The 14,599-nt window shown below is 42.9% G+C and overlaps 1 protein-coding gene across 1 annotated transcript in view; it reads left to right on the forward strand.

The window, feature by feature from the left end:
- Positions 1-14,599, forward strand: part of ITK (IL2 inducible T cell kinase) — a 63,954-nt gene that overhangs the window by 12,911 nt on the left and 36,444 nt on the right. The window contains exons 2-4 of the mRNA XM_068536280.1: positions 7,455-7,559; positions 9,077-9,158; positions 11,774-11,902. Coding sequence (XP_068392381.1) covers positions 7,455-7,559; positions 9,077-9,158; positions 11,774-11,902 — 316 coding nt within the window. The remainder of the gene's footprint in view (positions 1-7,454; positions 7,560-9,076; positions 9,159-11,773; positions 11,903-14,599) is intronic.

Genomic DNA, 14,599 nt, shown 5'->3' on the forward strand with positions numbered 1-14,599 from the left:
TCCCATAGTCATCTGCCAAACCCGTATGACAGTGTGGTGGTTTTAAAATTTGTGACTGCTTTAAAACAGTATTTTTATTTTTCTGCTTAGTAAACTTACATGCTCATGGCAGAAACTTCAAATATTATAGTCACGTGTAACTTACCCTGCAAAAGTCTTCCATAGTGTCAGCCACAAGGGAGAACCAGTGTAGCAGTGTTACTTCTTGTATTATTTCTTTGATTATTGAACATATTAATATATATTTTATTATTTCTTTTCCCAAAAATGAGATCATGCTCCAGCTATTGTTCTAAACCTACTTTTTACACTTTTTATATATAATCTATTTCCCCTCCGTATAGACCAGCTTTACCCTTTGTCGATGGCTACAGAGTGGTCACAAGATAGATGAACCATAACTAATCTGACCGTTTGTCTATTGGTGGATATTTAGGTTCCTCTAGACTTTTCAGTGTAATAGAGAACGCCACACGGACTTTCCTACGTCCTTATATTTTGAACAAATGTTTCCATAGGATAAATCCTATGAGGGAAACGTATTTATTTATTTTCGCTAACTGCTTTTAGATACAATAAAAGAAATACACGTTCATGGTAAAACAGTGAAACAGTATAGAAGGATAAGAGGTGAAAAGAAAGTCTCTCTACTTCCTACTCCCAAACCCCAGAACTACTCCCAGGAGTATCTGCTCTTAATAGCTTCTTGTGAGAAAACGCATCCATAGTTTTAATAGAGGATCCCAAATTGAGTCTGGAAACCGTGTGAGAGTATAGTCCTGTTTCTTTTCTTTTCTTTCTTCCTTTCTTCTTGTTTTTTTTGTTTTCGTGGGGAGGTGGGGAGAGGGTGAGTAAAATCCTTTCATTTTCAGGTAGTCAGGCTGCTACTACTAATGAGATGGCGACTTTAAGGGAAGCTTGAGTGTTTCCCCCACAGCACAACCAGCCTCCTCGTAAACCATGGTGTGAAAAGCTGAGGTGAGGAAAGCCGGTTTACTCTGGTTCGGCCGTGACTAAAAGGTCTTGTGGAAAGAAAAGAAGGCAGGTGTGGGATGGATCATAGTTTCCTGGCTTTAAGTCAGTCTAGGTGCCTCGAAACCTGCTACCTTAGCTCCACATCTTCCCAGAACTTGAAAGTTTAGTGGGGGTAGGTCCAGGTGATCATGGACTGGGAGAGGGAAGAACCAGCAACAGCTAATTACAAATTACACTGGTGTTCCAGAAGACGCTGCTTTTTCCGTTGAGATCACATCTTTATCAGGTTCCAAGTAGCTCAGGTCATTATAACCCTGAGTTGCAGCTGTCAGCAGCATCCCTACTCCCCAAGAACTAAATGATTCGGAAGACCTAAGAGAACTAAGCCCAGAGAACTGAGACAACTTGCCCAGTATTACTTGTTCTCATAGGGATTCCAACCGTGACTTTTCCAAGTTCCGAATTTCTGCTTGTCTCCCCTTCAGCATGAGGGTTCCCTTTGCCATAAAAGACAGCTGCGTTGGGCTTCCCTGGTGGCGCAGTGGTTGAGAATCTGCCTGCCGGTGCAGGGGAGACGGGTTCGAGCCCTGGTCTGGGAGGATCCCACGTGCCGCAGAGCACCTAGGCCCGTGAGCCACAACTGCTGAACCTGCGCGTCTGGAGCCTGTGCTCCGCAGCGAGAGAGGCCGCGATAGTGAGAGGCCCCCGCTTGCTGCAACTAGAGAAAGCCCTTGCACAGAAACGAAGACCCAACACAGCCAAAAATAAAAATAATTAATTAATCAATTAATTTAAAAAAAAAAGAATGAGGTTCTCATTTAAAAAAAAAAATAGTAACACCCTTATAAAAAAAAAAAAAAGACAGCAGCATTGGGAGACTGGGAGGGAACTCGTGGGTTACCTCCAGCATGTTTTGCAGGGGATGGGACTGGAATCCAGGAAAGCTCCTAAAACCAATCTTAGAACTGAATAGTCGGAATTCTGGTAGGGGTGGGCGAAAGCAACCCCCCAAGTCAGTCACTGAAGTTTCACCTCACATGACATCAGTTTTCATTTCTACTGCATCATTGTGCCATTTCAGATTGGTACAATGGCTGGCTGTACCACAGGCCAGAAGAAGCAATGAACAAAATATTCAAAACGCCTGGTTAAAATCATCAAAAATATTTCCTAATCTTAAAGAAACTCTGATAAAAGCAGCATGTGGCTCCTTTTACAGTGCGATCCGAGAAAGCCTTTTTTTTTTTTTTTTTTTTAAATTATTTTTGGCTGTGTTGGGTCTCTGTTGCTGCGCGCGGCTTTCTCTAGTTGCGGTGAGCGGGGGCTACTCTTTGTTGCGGTGCGTGGGCTTCTCATTGCGGTGGCTTCTCTTGTTGTGGAGCACGGGCTCTAGGCACGCGGGCTTCAGTAGTTGTGGCTCTCGGGCTCTAGAGTGCAGGCTCAGTAGTTGTGGCGCACAGGCTTAGTTGCTCCGCGGCATGTGGGATCTTACCAGACCAGGGCTCGGACCCATGTTCCCTGCATTGGCAGGTGGATTCTTAACCACTGCGTCACCAGGGAAGTTCCCGAGAAAGTCTTAAAGGCATCGCTCCCCTTTGAAAAATACTGGTTCCCTTTGAAAAACACTCTCCCAGTTGATGCTTGAAATCTGATTATCAAATCTCCCTCTAGGTTTAAGTCTCTAATACCTGTCCTAATCCAAACTCCTGTGAAACAAATCAAGCCTTAAGCTCTCAGGAAGTTAAATCTTAGGTGAATGACTATTTGGGCGAGGTTTTGACGGGCGAGGGGGAAGGGAAGCAGAGAGCTAAAGTCCTCACATTTGCTAAAATGAGAGCAAATGTGACACAGCTGGGAAGACCAGGCAACAGGCCCCTTTCAAGGTTTTGCCCTGGTTTTACAAATAATTGGCAAAGTAAACAAATAACTCCGGAATGTCAAAATCACCAGGATCACCAGTTAAATATTAATGTTGTCCTCCCAAATGGTGGTTCTCAGTTACATATTTGCCTGAAAGAAAACCCCAAAGAAAATGTGGACACATAAAGACAAGAGAGTGAGGTCTTGTTCTATGGGCAGCATTTGGAGAAGGAAAGGAAAGGAAGTAACACTTGGGTGGTTGGTTTATCATTTGAATGATTTTCTTTTGCTAGTAGGTTTATGTAGATCTTTTAAATCCTCTAAGTTAACCCATTGATTCAGGGACAGTTATTATTTCCACTTAAAAAAAACAAGGCAACAGAGAAGTTGAGACACTTGCCTGAGGTTGCACAGCTGGTCAGGCAGACATGGGTTTGCCTGATGTGAAAGTTCCGTTTCTCTCTCACTCAGCCTCACTGGAGGAGAAGGCTGAAGTTCTACTGTTTTTCAGAAGGGTGGAGATGTCCTCTTTCATGGGTAACTGACACACAGCTTCTTACTGATGTATCTGCTGGACTAGCTGAGCAGCCAAGGCACCAAAGTTATAGGAGCGAAGAGGGAGCTCTGTGCTACCGCTTTGAAATCCAACATACACAACCAAACATTTCACAACCAAATGAGGCAGAAACAAATCTCCACTGGGTCACGGCTTACAGAAATTGGTCATGCAATGGATTGTTCAGCGTTGGGTTTGGGGAATGAAAGTCTCCTACCTTAAGTCAGGGCAGGTGCAAAGCCATGAAGCAGTCATTAAGCACTCAGGCTCTGGAGTCACAGAGTTGAGCTTGTATGCTCACTTATAAAGAGACTTGGCCCCTCTGAACCCCAATGTCCTCACCTGCAAAATGGGGGAATAATACTCTGTAGGACTGTGATTAAATGAGATGTCCTGTTGAGTGCCTGAAGTATAGGAAATGCTCCCAGATGTTATGGTCTTTTGTTTTTCCCTGCCTTCTTTAAAAGTCACAATCCAAAATTCTATTTCATAGGATACATTAACATAAAAAGAAAGGCGATATAAAAGCCACTTGCACAAACTTACCTTGTACAAATACGTGGGCATCAGCATCTTTTTAGATTGTGTTTGACATACATCAAATGTCCGGGGTGAAGCTTTGCAATATGAGGACAGCTTTGTATGTGGCCAAGAAAAGAGACAAAACCAAGTGAAGTTCTGTGATTTTCACCTCAAGGGGTGCAGATGGAATAATGAGGAAGAAAGAGGACCTGCTTTACTTGGTGTCTCTCTTTCTCTGGTGGCTTTCATGTGGCTTCCTTGGAAGGTTTTACGCTGGCATTTTTCATAAATAGCGCAGCTGTTTGGGATGATTACAGGCAGTCACCATTTCCCAGAGACAAAGCTGTGTTTAGCTCACTGACCAACTGTCCCCACTGCCCAGCTCGGGGAAGGCACAGCTGACCCTGCTATTTACCACGTAGCAGATCTTTGGAGATCTGAGGACAACTGGCCTCAGGATGCCAGAGAGGCTGACCAAGCAGGACGCATTGTGAGGGGGGAACCTGATCACTCCTCTGGGGCTGAGAGTGAACTTTGATGATAGAATGTGAAATCCATTTCAACCGAAGGCTCACCTGACAGTCGCTTAAAATCCATGTTGGAACTCAACGAATAATAAGAAGTCAAAGAAGATCATCTGAGTTTAGAGAAATCATCCCTGGAAGTCTTGAAGCCACACTGTCGAATCAGGTCATGTGTGGCTACTGATCACTTGCAATGTGGAGAATCCAAATTGAGATATCTTGTAAAATACACAAAGTCTTAGTCCTTAAACATAATAGCTCTCAATTTTTTATGTTGATAACATGTGGAAATGATAATATTTAGAAATACTGGGTTAAACAAAATACTGTGTTCTTAAAATTAATTGTACTTGCTTCTTTTTGCTATTTTTAGTGTGGCTACTAGAAAATTTTAAATTCCATATATGGCTCACATTATGTTTCTGTGGGTTAGCACTGCTTTAGAACTTCACATAGAATTTGTATCCCTAGTCACAATTCCAGTTACTATTTACGTCCACCTGATGCCCTGATTATGATGATCCCAGGCTATTAACAACTGATACTTATCCAGAATATTTCTACCCCAGGGCTTTTGCTCTTGTTGTTTATTCTACCTCAGTGCTCACTCTCCCAGGCCTTCTCCTATCTGGCTCCTTTTTTGACTTTCTGATCTCTTCTCAAATGCCCTGTCTCCAGTGAGGGCTGCCCTGACCACCAGCTGACCACATCAACCTGTCCTATTCTCCTTAGAGCACTTGTATATATTGTCTGCCTTCCCAACTAGACTAGAGCTCTGTGAGAATGTCTACCATGTTCATCTCTCTATTTCCCGCACTCAGAACAGCACCTGGCTCAGAGCCGGCCCTCAATAAATATTCCTGAATGGCTAAACGCATTAGCCTTAAGTCTGATTGAGACTATCTAAGCTGCGTTCCAACTCGGCACCCTTCGTTTATATCATCCTAACTGGGTACCCATGGTGGTCCAGCTGCTGTGATAGGCTTGGGGGATATGGTAACAGATGTCCTGGTCTCTACCCTCAGGAATGCAGGAGTTCCAGTGACAAAAATGTCTGCAAACAGAGTGGTCCTGTTACTGCCATGAGCCTTCTGTTGCATTTTACCATGTACACTACTAAGGAAATAACCCAACAGAGGTTGAAAACCAAGATAACCTCAAGGCTCAGACTCCCTGTTTATCACCTGTAGCTGCAGGTGGTTTTTGAGAAAACAGCTCTCTTGTGCTCTTCTGCTTTTGAAAACAGATTACCCATTGCAAAGACTATGATTATGGGCAGTATCAGGACATGTATTTCTAGCTCTGAAAGACTCTAAATGAGAAGAGAGTTTGGGTCCAAAGGGCACATGTTTTCAGAGGTTTTTAAGGGAAGACTGACCTCTTAATACATCCTGAGATTACAAAAGCACACTGGAGACCACTATGTGGAAGAGATGCTCATTTTTGTTTTATATATTCTATAAGTATGTGTGGGAAAGATAAATACATTCCAAATGGTTAACCTTGGCTAGCTCAGAGTTGTGGAGAAGGATAGGATACTAAAATACTAGAAATATTTTCTCGACATACCTCCATATTGTTTTATTTGTTACCATGAACATGGATAGATTTTGTACTTTCAAAAATGAATAAATTTGTTTTCAGAAAGAAAATTTAAAAAAAAAGAAATACCACAAAACTTCCCTGTATTCAATAGAGAGTACTTCTCACATCTTGACTTTTTTTCATCTCAATTCTATGCCTCAGCTACTAAAGCAAAGGCTATCCGTTAGGCTGAGTATCAAAAAGTGGTAAGTAGAGCCTGAGCTCATTTCTGGAGAATTTGATGATGTCATACTTCCCAAATACCCACCAAGTGCCCTCATATATCACAACTCTCTTGCCATAGTTAGGACTTCTTTAACCTCTTTCATTGGGAGGGTACCCTTTATTGAGGGCACATATCATAAGCCAGGGAATTTGTTTACATACTCCCATTTTATTCTGCAATCAACACTTAAAGGGTAGGCATTATTATCCTCACTTCTCAGATGTGGAAACTGAAGTTCAGGGAGGTTAGATGAATGACCCAAGGTCACAGAGCTGGTTAGAAGCAGAGCCCAACTTTGTCCCTAGCCCTTTCCAACCTTGTGCCTGATTCACCACCATCTGTGCTACCTCTTTCTTAAGGATAAGCTAAAATGAAGTGTTTTGCAACTGGTTCCATAACTGAATTAAACTCTATTCTCAATGGAAGCCTAATTCCAGGCACCTGTGAAAGGCTCCTGCTCTCCAAAAGCTTTTCCCTAACTAGCCTTCTATGGACCCTTATCGTCTACCAACCTAACATCCCCTGGGATCCAAGGACAAGGACTCTTAGAAATGGGTAACATGTGACATGGTTATAAATCACAAAGACCATCATGTGAATTAGTTATCAAGGAATACATCTAGCAGCTTCCAAGGAAATGAGACATGGGGCCAGTAAAATTTAATGGGGATGTGGAGAAGGGATAGTTACAGAGCAGAGTCAGGAATGTCCTACAGGGGTGCCGTTGTGGGACCATGGATAACTAAGGGACACAGAGAAGGCAGATATAGAAAAGAAAGGTGCCACTAAAGGTATTTGTCACCAACCAGGTCAGGCCTGAGCTCACTTACTATGCTAATAAGGCCATGAATAGGCACAAAGCAGAAAAAAACTGGCACATGTGTGGTTTCCCACAGATTGCACTACCCATCCCAGCTGTAAGTTCTGCAAATGCTGCTGTTTGTCACAAGGTAACTGGGATGTAAGGCACAGTGGCTCAGTGAACAGAAGTCAGTCACTCCATCAAAAAGACGATTCAAATAACATGTTCTCCCAGAAGTCTGCTCAGAGTGTTCTTCTCAGGCACTGAGGGCGAAGAAGGAGCTTCTGGATATTTGGAGGGTTGGTTTACAATGGATCTTATCTAGTAATGTATTTCTAGAAGCAGCCTGGACAAAAATATTGTCTTCCTTCTTCCTTAAATGGAATGTGGTTTTTCTCCCCACAGAAAAAGCGCACTTTGAAGGGCTCCATTGAACTTTCCCGAATCAAATGTGTCGAGATTGTGAAAAGTGACATTATCATCCCATGCCACTATAAATATCCATTTCAAGTAAGTGCATCAGGGAAGGGGGCTAGTTCCCCATTCCTTGGACAATGGTTAAAATGCTCAGTCATTGTACGAGAAGGTGGGAGAGAGATGACTCTGGTCAAGGGTTAGAACTTAGACCAAGCCCAGAAGAAACTGCTGTTTTCTTTCAACCGATGATGCATTTATTCATTCAGCAAAGATTAACCACAAAATCTTGAAAAACTTGTCATTCATTTCCCTTTCCTTCATGTCTTCCCCACCTCAAGGAAAGTCCTAAGTACTCTACTCCTGCGGGGAGGAAAAAAACTATCAAGGGCCCCAAGCCTAATATTCCATAAGGGTGGTTTACTCATGACTTGGGACAACAGATTACAATACTTGGTTATAAATTGCTTAGAGGTCCTGGGGTAAAAAGGCTCAGATTTTATAATCTGAGAACTATCTGGAGTTGTGCTGTCCAATACAGTAGCCAGTAGCCACATGCAGATGTTTACATTTAAATGTAAATTAATTTAAATTACACTATATTAATCAGCTCCTGAGTCACACTAAGCCACATTCAATGAATAAACTTTTCACACCTTCAATAGCCACACGTGGCTAGTGGCTAATTTATTGGACAGCACAGATTTTAGAACATTTCCATCACTGCAGAAAGTTCTATTGGACAGAGCTGGTGGAGAGTATATTTAGTCTTTAGGTCATGACATCATCTAAATCTCGTTACCACTCTTGATATTTATGGTTCTGAAAGAGTGGATATCTTCTTGCACATCCTAGGGTACCGTTCATGTTTACCAATCTGAGGAGTTAATATTCCATTTTTTAATGTGGCATAAAAAAGGACTTTTTTCCTACTAGAAACATGACCTCCACAAGTTGGAATTTTTAGTACCAAAAGTAAAAGGAATAACACACATTTTCCCCATCATTAAAATTCCAATTACAAATGAGTGCATGGAAAAAAAAAAAAAAAAGCCTGGTGAAATCCAAAGATCTGTAGTACATTAATAGTATTTGATCAATGTCAATTTCCTGGTTTTAAGAACATATTATGTTATGTAAGATGTTATCATTGGAGAAATGTGGGTGAAAAGTACACAGGAACTCTGTACTATCTTTGGAAATTCTTGGGTGTCTTATTTCAAATTAAGAAGTTTAAAAAAATCTCGATTATATATTTATCATCTAATATCTTACTCTTTCATATGCCAGTATTTCTTTTAATCACTGAAAACTTAATATGAGAAGTAAACGTCCTGTCTAGGTAAGTGGAGAACTCTTTTCTCCAGCTATTTGAATTTAGTGATGGCATACTAGTGACATGTATTCGAAGGTGAGCTGTGGGGTTTCACCCTGTATCTGCACAGCATCCAAACACCTGGATAAAAAGGACACTAGTCCCTAAATTACCCAAATGTTTGCCTTTTTGATGACAACTTGAGACCCCACTCTTGGCCCAGTAAGCCAGGTGGGCCTGCTGTCAGTCATACATCTCTGGCTGCACTGTTCACCTTGAACTCTGTGTGTGTTTCCAGGTTGTGCATGACAACTACCTCCTATATGTGTTCGCTCCAGATCGCGAGAGCCGGCAGCGCTGGGTGCTGGCCCTTAAAGAAGGTAATTAACCTCCTGTGCAATTGAATCCCTGAGATGCCTAGATCCTCTAGAAGGCTTGAGTTCCATGATAGACTAAAGGGCGGCTGATGGTCAAACATTTCTCCCTTTTGGTGTTGGTGGAGGGTCCCACGTTTTCAACTTGGGTAACAACCAGTATAGTACAGGGTCAGGCAAATCCTCCCTGCCACCTGCTTTTGTGAAGGTCTGAGATAAGGATGTTTTTAATATTTTTTAATGGTTCTATTTAAAAGGGTTATGTAAGTACCTCATTAATATATCAATTGTGCCTGCTGGTGAGCAAAACCTAAAATATTTACTATCTGGTCCTTTAAGAAAAAGTCCGCTGACCCCTCGTATAGTATGAAGAATAAGAGCGTGGGCCCTTGAGTTAGATGACCTGGGTTTGAATCCTGGCTCTGCCACTCACTGGCCATGTGTGCTTGGGCAACTTCCTTAACCGCTCTGTGCTTCAGTTTCTCCATCTGTTTTTAACAAGGGGAGGAGGAGGGAATAAAAATAATAGTACCTGCCTCCTGGTATTATGCTAAGTAGAATAAGTCAGACAGAGAAAGACAAATGCTGTATGTTTTCACTTATATGTGGAATCTAAAAAATAAAACAAATGAATATAACAAAACAGAAACAGACTCACATAAACGGAGAACAAACTAGCAGTCTCCAGAGCAGAGAGGGGTGGGAGGAGGGGCAAAATAGATGAAGGGGATTAAGAGGTACAAGCTACCAGTCATAAAATAAATAAGTCACAGGAATGTAATGTAAAGCACAGGGAATATAGTAACTATTTTATAATAACTTTGTATGGTATGTAATCTACAAAAACACTGAATCACTATGTTGTGCACCTGAAACTAATATCGTTAAGTCAACTATCCTTTTTTAAAAATTTATTTATTTATTTATTTATTTATTTATTTTTGGCTGCGTTGGGTCTTCATTGCTACATGCGGGCTTTCTCTAGTTGCAGCGAGCAGGGGCTACTCTTTGTTGCTGTGCAAGGGCTTCTCATGGCAGCAGCGTCTCTTGTTGCGGAGCACGGGCTCTAGGTGCGCAGGCTTCAGTAGTTGTGGCACACGGGCTTAGTTGGTCCGCCGCATGTGGGATCTTCCCGGACCAGGGCTCGAACCCATGTCCCCCGCATTGGCAGGAGGATTCTTAACCACTGCGCCACCTGGGAAGTCCCAACTATACTTTAATAAATAAATTTTTTCAAAAGCACCTGCCTCCAGAGCTGCTAAGAGTAAGGCCCTTGGGACTATCCAGGCCCATAGTCAGAACCCAACAAATGTCAACTAGCCTTAAAGGTTTTCAGATCATCGTAAGGGTACTTCTTAGGACTCACCTTCCCGACAGCATAATCAGAACCAGCGCAGCGTTTATGAACGTAAGATGTGGAGCCAGGTTGCTAAGGAGAAAATTCCAGCTCTGCTAACTATTAGTGTGTGACCTTGGGCAAATTCCTTGACTTTTCAGTGTCTCCATTTCCTCAGCTATAAATTCTGACTAGAAACAGGCAGTCATAGGGTTATTGTGAGAATTAAAAGCGTTAGGACGTTGATTCACTTTGTTATAAAGCAGAAACTAACACACCATTGTAAAGCAATTATACTCCAATCAAGATGTTAAAAAAAAAAAAGTGTTAGGACAAGTCAGACACTTGGAATCATACCTAAAGAAAGCACTCAATCCATATTACTATTATTATCATTTAATATTATATTATTGTCAGTTAGCCTGAAGCCCTGGATTTGCAGGAGAACTGGGTTAAAATGTTAATCTAAGTAGCTGCGGGGACTGAGGGTAGGCAAGCCGTTTGAAATCTCTGGAGCCATGATGCCTCTATCTGAAAAACGAGAATAAACATACAAGTCTTATCTTCTTCCAAGGTTGTTGCGAGTCCCAAATGGCAAGTACCAGATAAACTGGGAAGTGCTCTCAAGTTTAACAGTCAACGGGCACAGAACAAACCCTAAAGTACGAAGTAACCAAAAGGGCCCCAACTGTGCTCATTGGCCGTTCTACCTCGGTGGAGGGGTTTTACTCACAGGATGTTAAAGCTGCAAGAAGCATTAGAGATCATCTGTCTAGTTCTCTGTGTTTTTATACTTTTTTTTTTTTTTAGGAGGAAAGCCTCTTTTTTTCCTGTACCAAAATCTGACTTTTAAAACCACAAATCTAGAAAGGATAAAAGCAAAGTTGCTATAGTTGAAGGTGGGAGAAATGGAGTGGTGAGAATCCTACCTATTCAGCCTTCCCTAAGTTCCCTAAGGCACTTTTGTGGGGCCCATGGTCCCAGTCTAACAACATCATGGCACAGTGGGAACTGGGGCTCAGATGAGGGTTTTGCCCAACCTAAGGACACACAACTAACTCAAGGCAGAGCCGGATAAGAACCCAGATCTGCTGATGCCTAAATTCAATGTACACTCCATATACATAAATGTATATGCCCAGAAAAAAAGGCCATTTTTCTGACTATTCTAGGCAATACTCATGCAAGCTCACACAGCAGGGTCAATCTCAAGGAATTATAAAGTTGGTGGCCCTTGACAGACTGACCTGGAAATAACTCTTCTGCCGGTGCCAACCCCTTTCAGAAACCAGGAATAACAACAGTTTGGTGCCCAAGTATCATCCTAATTTCTGGATGGACGGGAGATGGAGATGCTGTGCTCAACTGGAGAAGCTTGCTGTGGGCTGTGCCCAGTATGATCCCACCAAGAATGGTAAGTGACTATGAATTCCCTTTCTTCTTCGTACAGTGACTGGCCTCTCCACTAGTAGGAAGGAAAGGCTCTTTGCTTCCCATCACCAGGGGTGTCCAGGATTGAATGCAGAAGTCCACAATTTCAAAATTTTCAGAAGGCAATCATCCGCCTCTACCACCAGTCTGTTGATGTTTTTTCATCTCAAGGCCGATATCTTTTTAACTCCTTGCTACTCAAAATGTGGTTCTTAGACCAGCGGCATTAACATCACCTGGAAGCTAGTTAGAAATGCAAACACTAGGCCCCCTCCTAGGTCTACTGGATAAGAATTTGTATTTTAACAAGATCCCCAGGAGATCTGTGTGCACAGTAAAGTTTGAATAGCACCACTATACCTTCAAGTTAGGAAATTTGATTGCCACAGTCTACTCAAATCTGAAGTTGTAGAGACAGCCCTCGAGATACATAACATTACCTATTACAGTGGCATCATATCACACGTGTTCAATTACACAAGGTGAACTCTATACACTTGGAGGGGGAACAAAGTAAAACCAAAAAAATGGCTCATTTTACAATGTGGCTTCTCCCCACCTCTACTTACTTGCCCAAGACCTCCACAGTCTCAGAGAAAAGGAGGCCACAGCCTAAATGCAAAGCAAAAACAAAAGATATTGTTTTTTGGCCTTTGAGGTCAAAGACCCAGGTCCTAGAGATTGGAGTGCACCTCAATTTTATCTTATGTGATGACTTTGGGACCTGAACCCCCAGTGAAGGGCAACTCCACTCTGATGCACTTTTACGTACATTACACTCCCATTCCTCATAACCATCTGGGGTAGATGGCATGATGTTAAAGAAAGAGGAGGCTTGAGGACTTCAATATGCTCCAGGTCGTACAGCGAGGAGGCGCTCTGCAAAGCCACTGTTGACTAGGAATGATGGATCATGTGGATTGTTTGCTTCCGTAGCCCTCTCCTCTCAACCTCTCTTACCCTGCCTAAATTTTCTCATCCATCAGTTTCTTTTTTGCACTAAAACCTAATACCTCAGATTGACAGCCCAAGGCGGATGTGCTAAATGTAACACGTGGCTGGGTTTTCTGTGGCTTCCTGAGTTGCAGCCCCTCTTAGTGCCACTTTAAAAACAACTTCTTCTCACCCTCTACCTTGGGAGAGAAAGTTCAAGGTTACCAGTCCCTTGGCCCAGAAGAATATTTACCTAGTTTTAGAGGTCAGTGATCCGCTGCATTAGCCCTGTGGACCATCCCCATGAAGGCTAGTATCTCATGAAAAAGAAATGGAAGGTTTTACATGAGTGGAATCAACCACAAGAACAGGATGGTGTGGGCTTGCCTCAGTGACTCAAAGCCCTTTCCAAGGCCAGAGTGGTCTCCAAATTTCTGCCAGCACCTTCCTGTAAGTCCTTGGATGGGTCACTTGGCCATCAAGGACCCTAATATCCTCATCTCTAAAATGGAAGGGGAAGTTTTAGGGGTCCTAAGATGAAATATTCTCTAAGCCCATTTCCAATTCTGAAATTCTTTGAATCTATGTTTCTATTTTGCAATTTCCACCATGCATGTAGCAGCTGTTCCTATCCAAGGCAGACAGTATTTCCCTCCACTGAGTGGTACACACATGATGGAGGTGGGAGGAACATCTGAATGACTCACCAGAGTAGGACTGGTCATGCTAAGCTCCTCCCCACATGAAGCCAGGGTCTAACCACTGCACCCTGCTGGTGCTCCTGCTTTTGAGTTGCAGTCTACCACCATCTCCTCATCTGAGCCTGTCCTCACTCTCCCTTCCTCTGACTTGGTTTAAATAACGTCATGCACCATAGTTTCGACAGAATTGAGAGCAGACTTTTCAAGAAGCACACTGCACTGTGCACGTAGCACATGATCATCTACTCTGAGTGAAGGCTTGTAGAATTCCCAGTGTTGGGCACATGTACCATGCAGGGTCTCAGAGCACGGGGTTTCAGGATGAAAAACACCTGGTGTGAGTCCCAGCCCCTTCACGTCCTTGCTCTGTGACTTCATATGTTACTTAACCTTTCTGAGTCTCTGTGTCTGTCTCCTCATCTGTAAAATGGGGATTATGAGAATAAGTAGCTACTTTGCGGGGTTGTTGGGAGACTCAGTGTGGGTGGGGAAAGCTCTTAGCACAGCTGCAGGCACTTAGTGAGCTTGCAATAAATGGTAATTGTGTCTCCGAGCCTTTCTCATTTGTGGACAGAAGAATCTGAAGCTGAGATAGTATGTGTGTGTCTGTCTGGGAAGTAGCAGAGGTGGTTGAGTTTTAAACAGACTCTGCTATATCCAACCCACAGCAGCACTTACGTCTGCAACCAAAACTGGCCCCGATCTCACCACATACGAACTTCACCCAGAGAGGGAGGAAGAAAGGCAAGAGCAAGCCCAGAGGAAGAAGAAAGAGAGACCAGGCACAGAATGCTCAGGGCTGGAAGGGGCTCAAGTCCACACAGCCTGTGTGTGGTGGAGCTGGGGTTAGGACACCTGGCTCCTGGCTCCGAGCTGAGTGCCGAATAGGAACCATGTTTCCTATTATGTATGTCTCCTTCTTCTCTGTTAACTGCACACCCAATACCCAAGCCTGCCCTTGCTTTAGGAGTTAGCACAAGGGTTGGGCTCCAGTGTCAATGTGTGAATCTCTTCTTACTACATCCCTGACACAGGCTGCCCACCTC

The sequence above is a fragment of the Eschrichtius robustus genome, chromosome 2, assembly GCF_028021215.1.
Source record: "Eschrichtius robustus isolate mEscRob2 chromosome 2, mEscRob2.pri, whole genome shotgun sequence".
NCBI lineage: Eukaryota > Metazoa > Chordata > Mammalia > Artiodactyla > Eschrichtiidae > Eschrichtius > Eschrichtius robustus.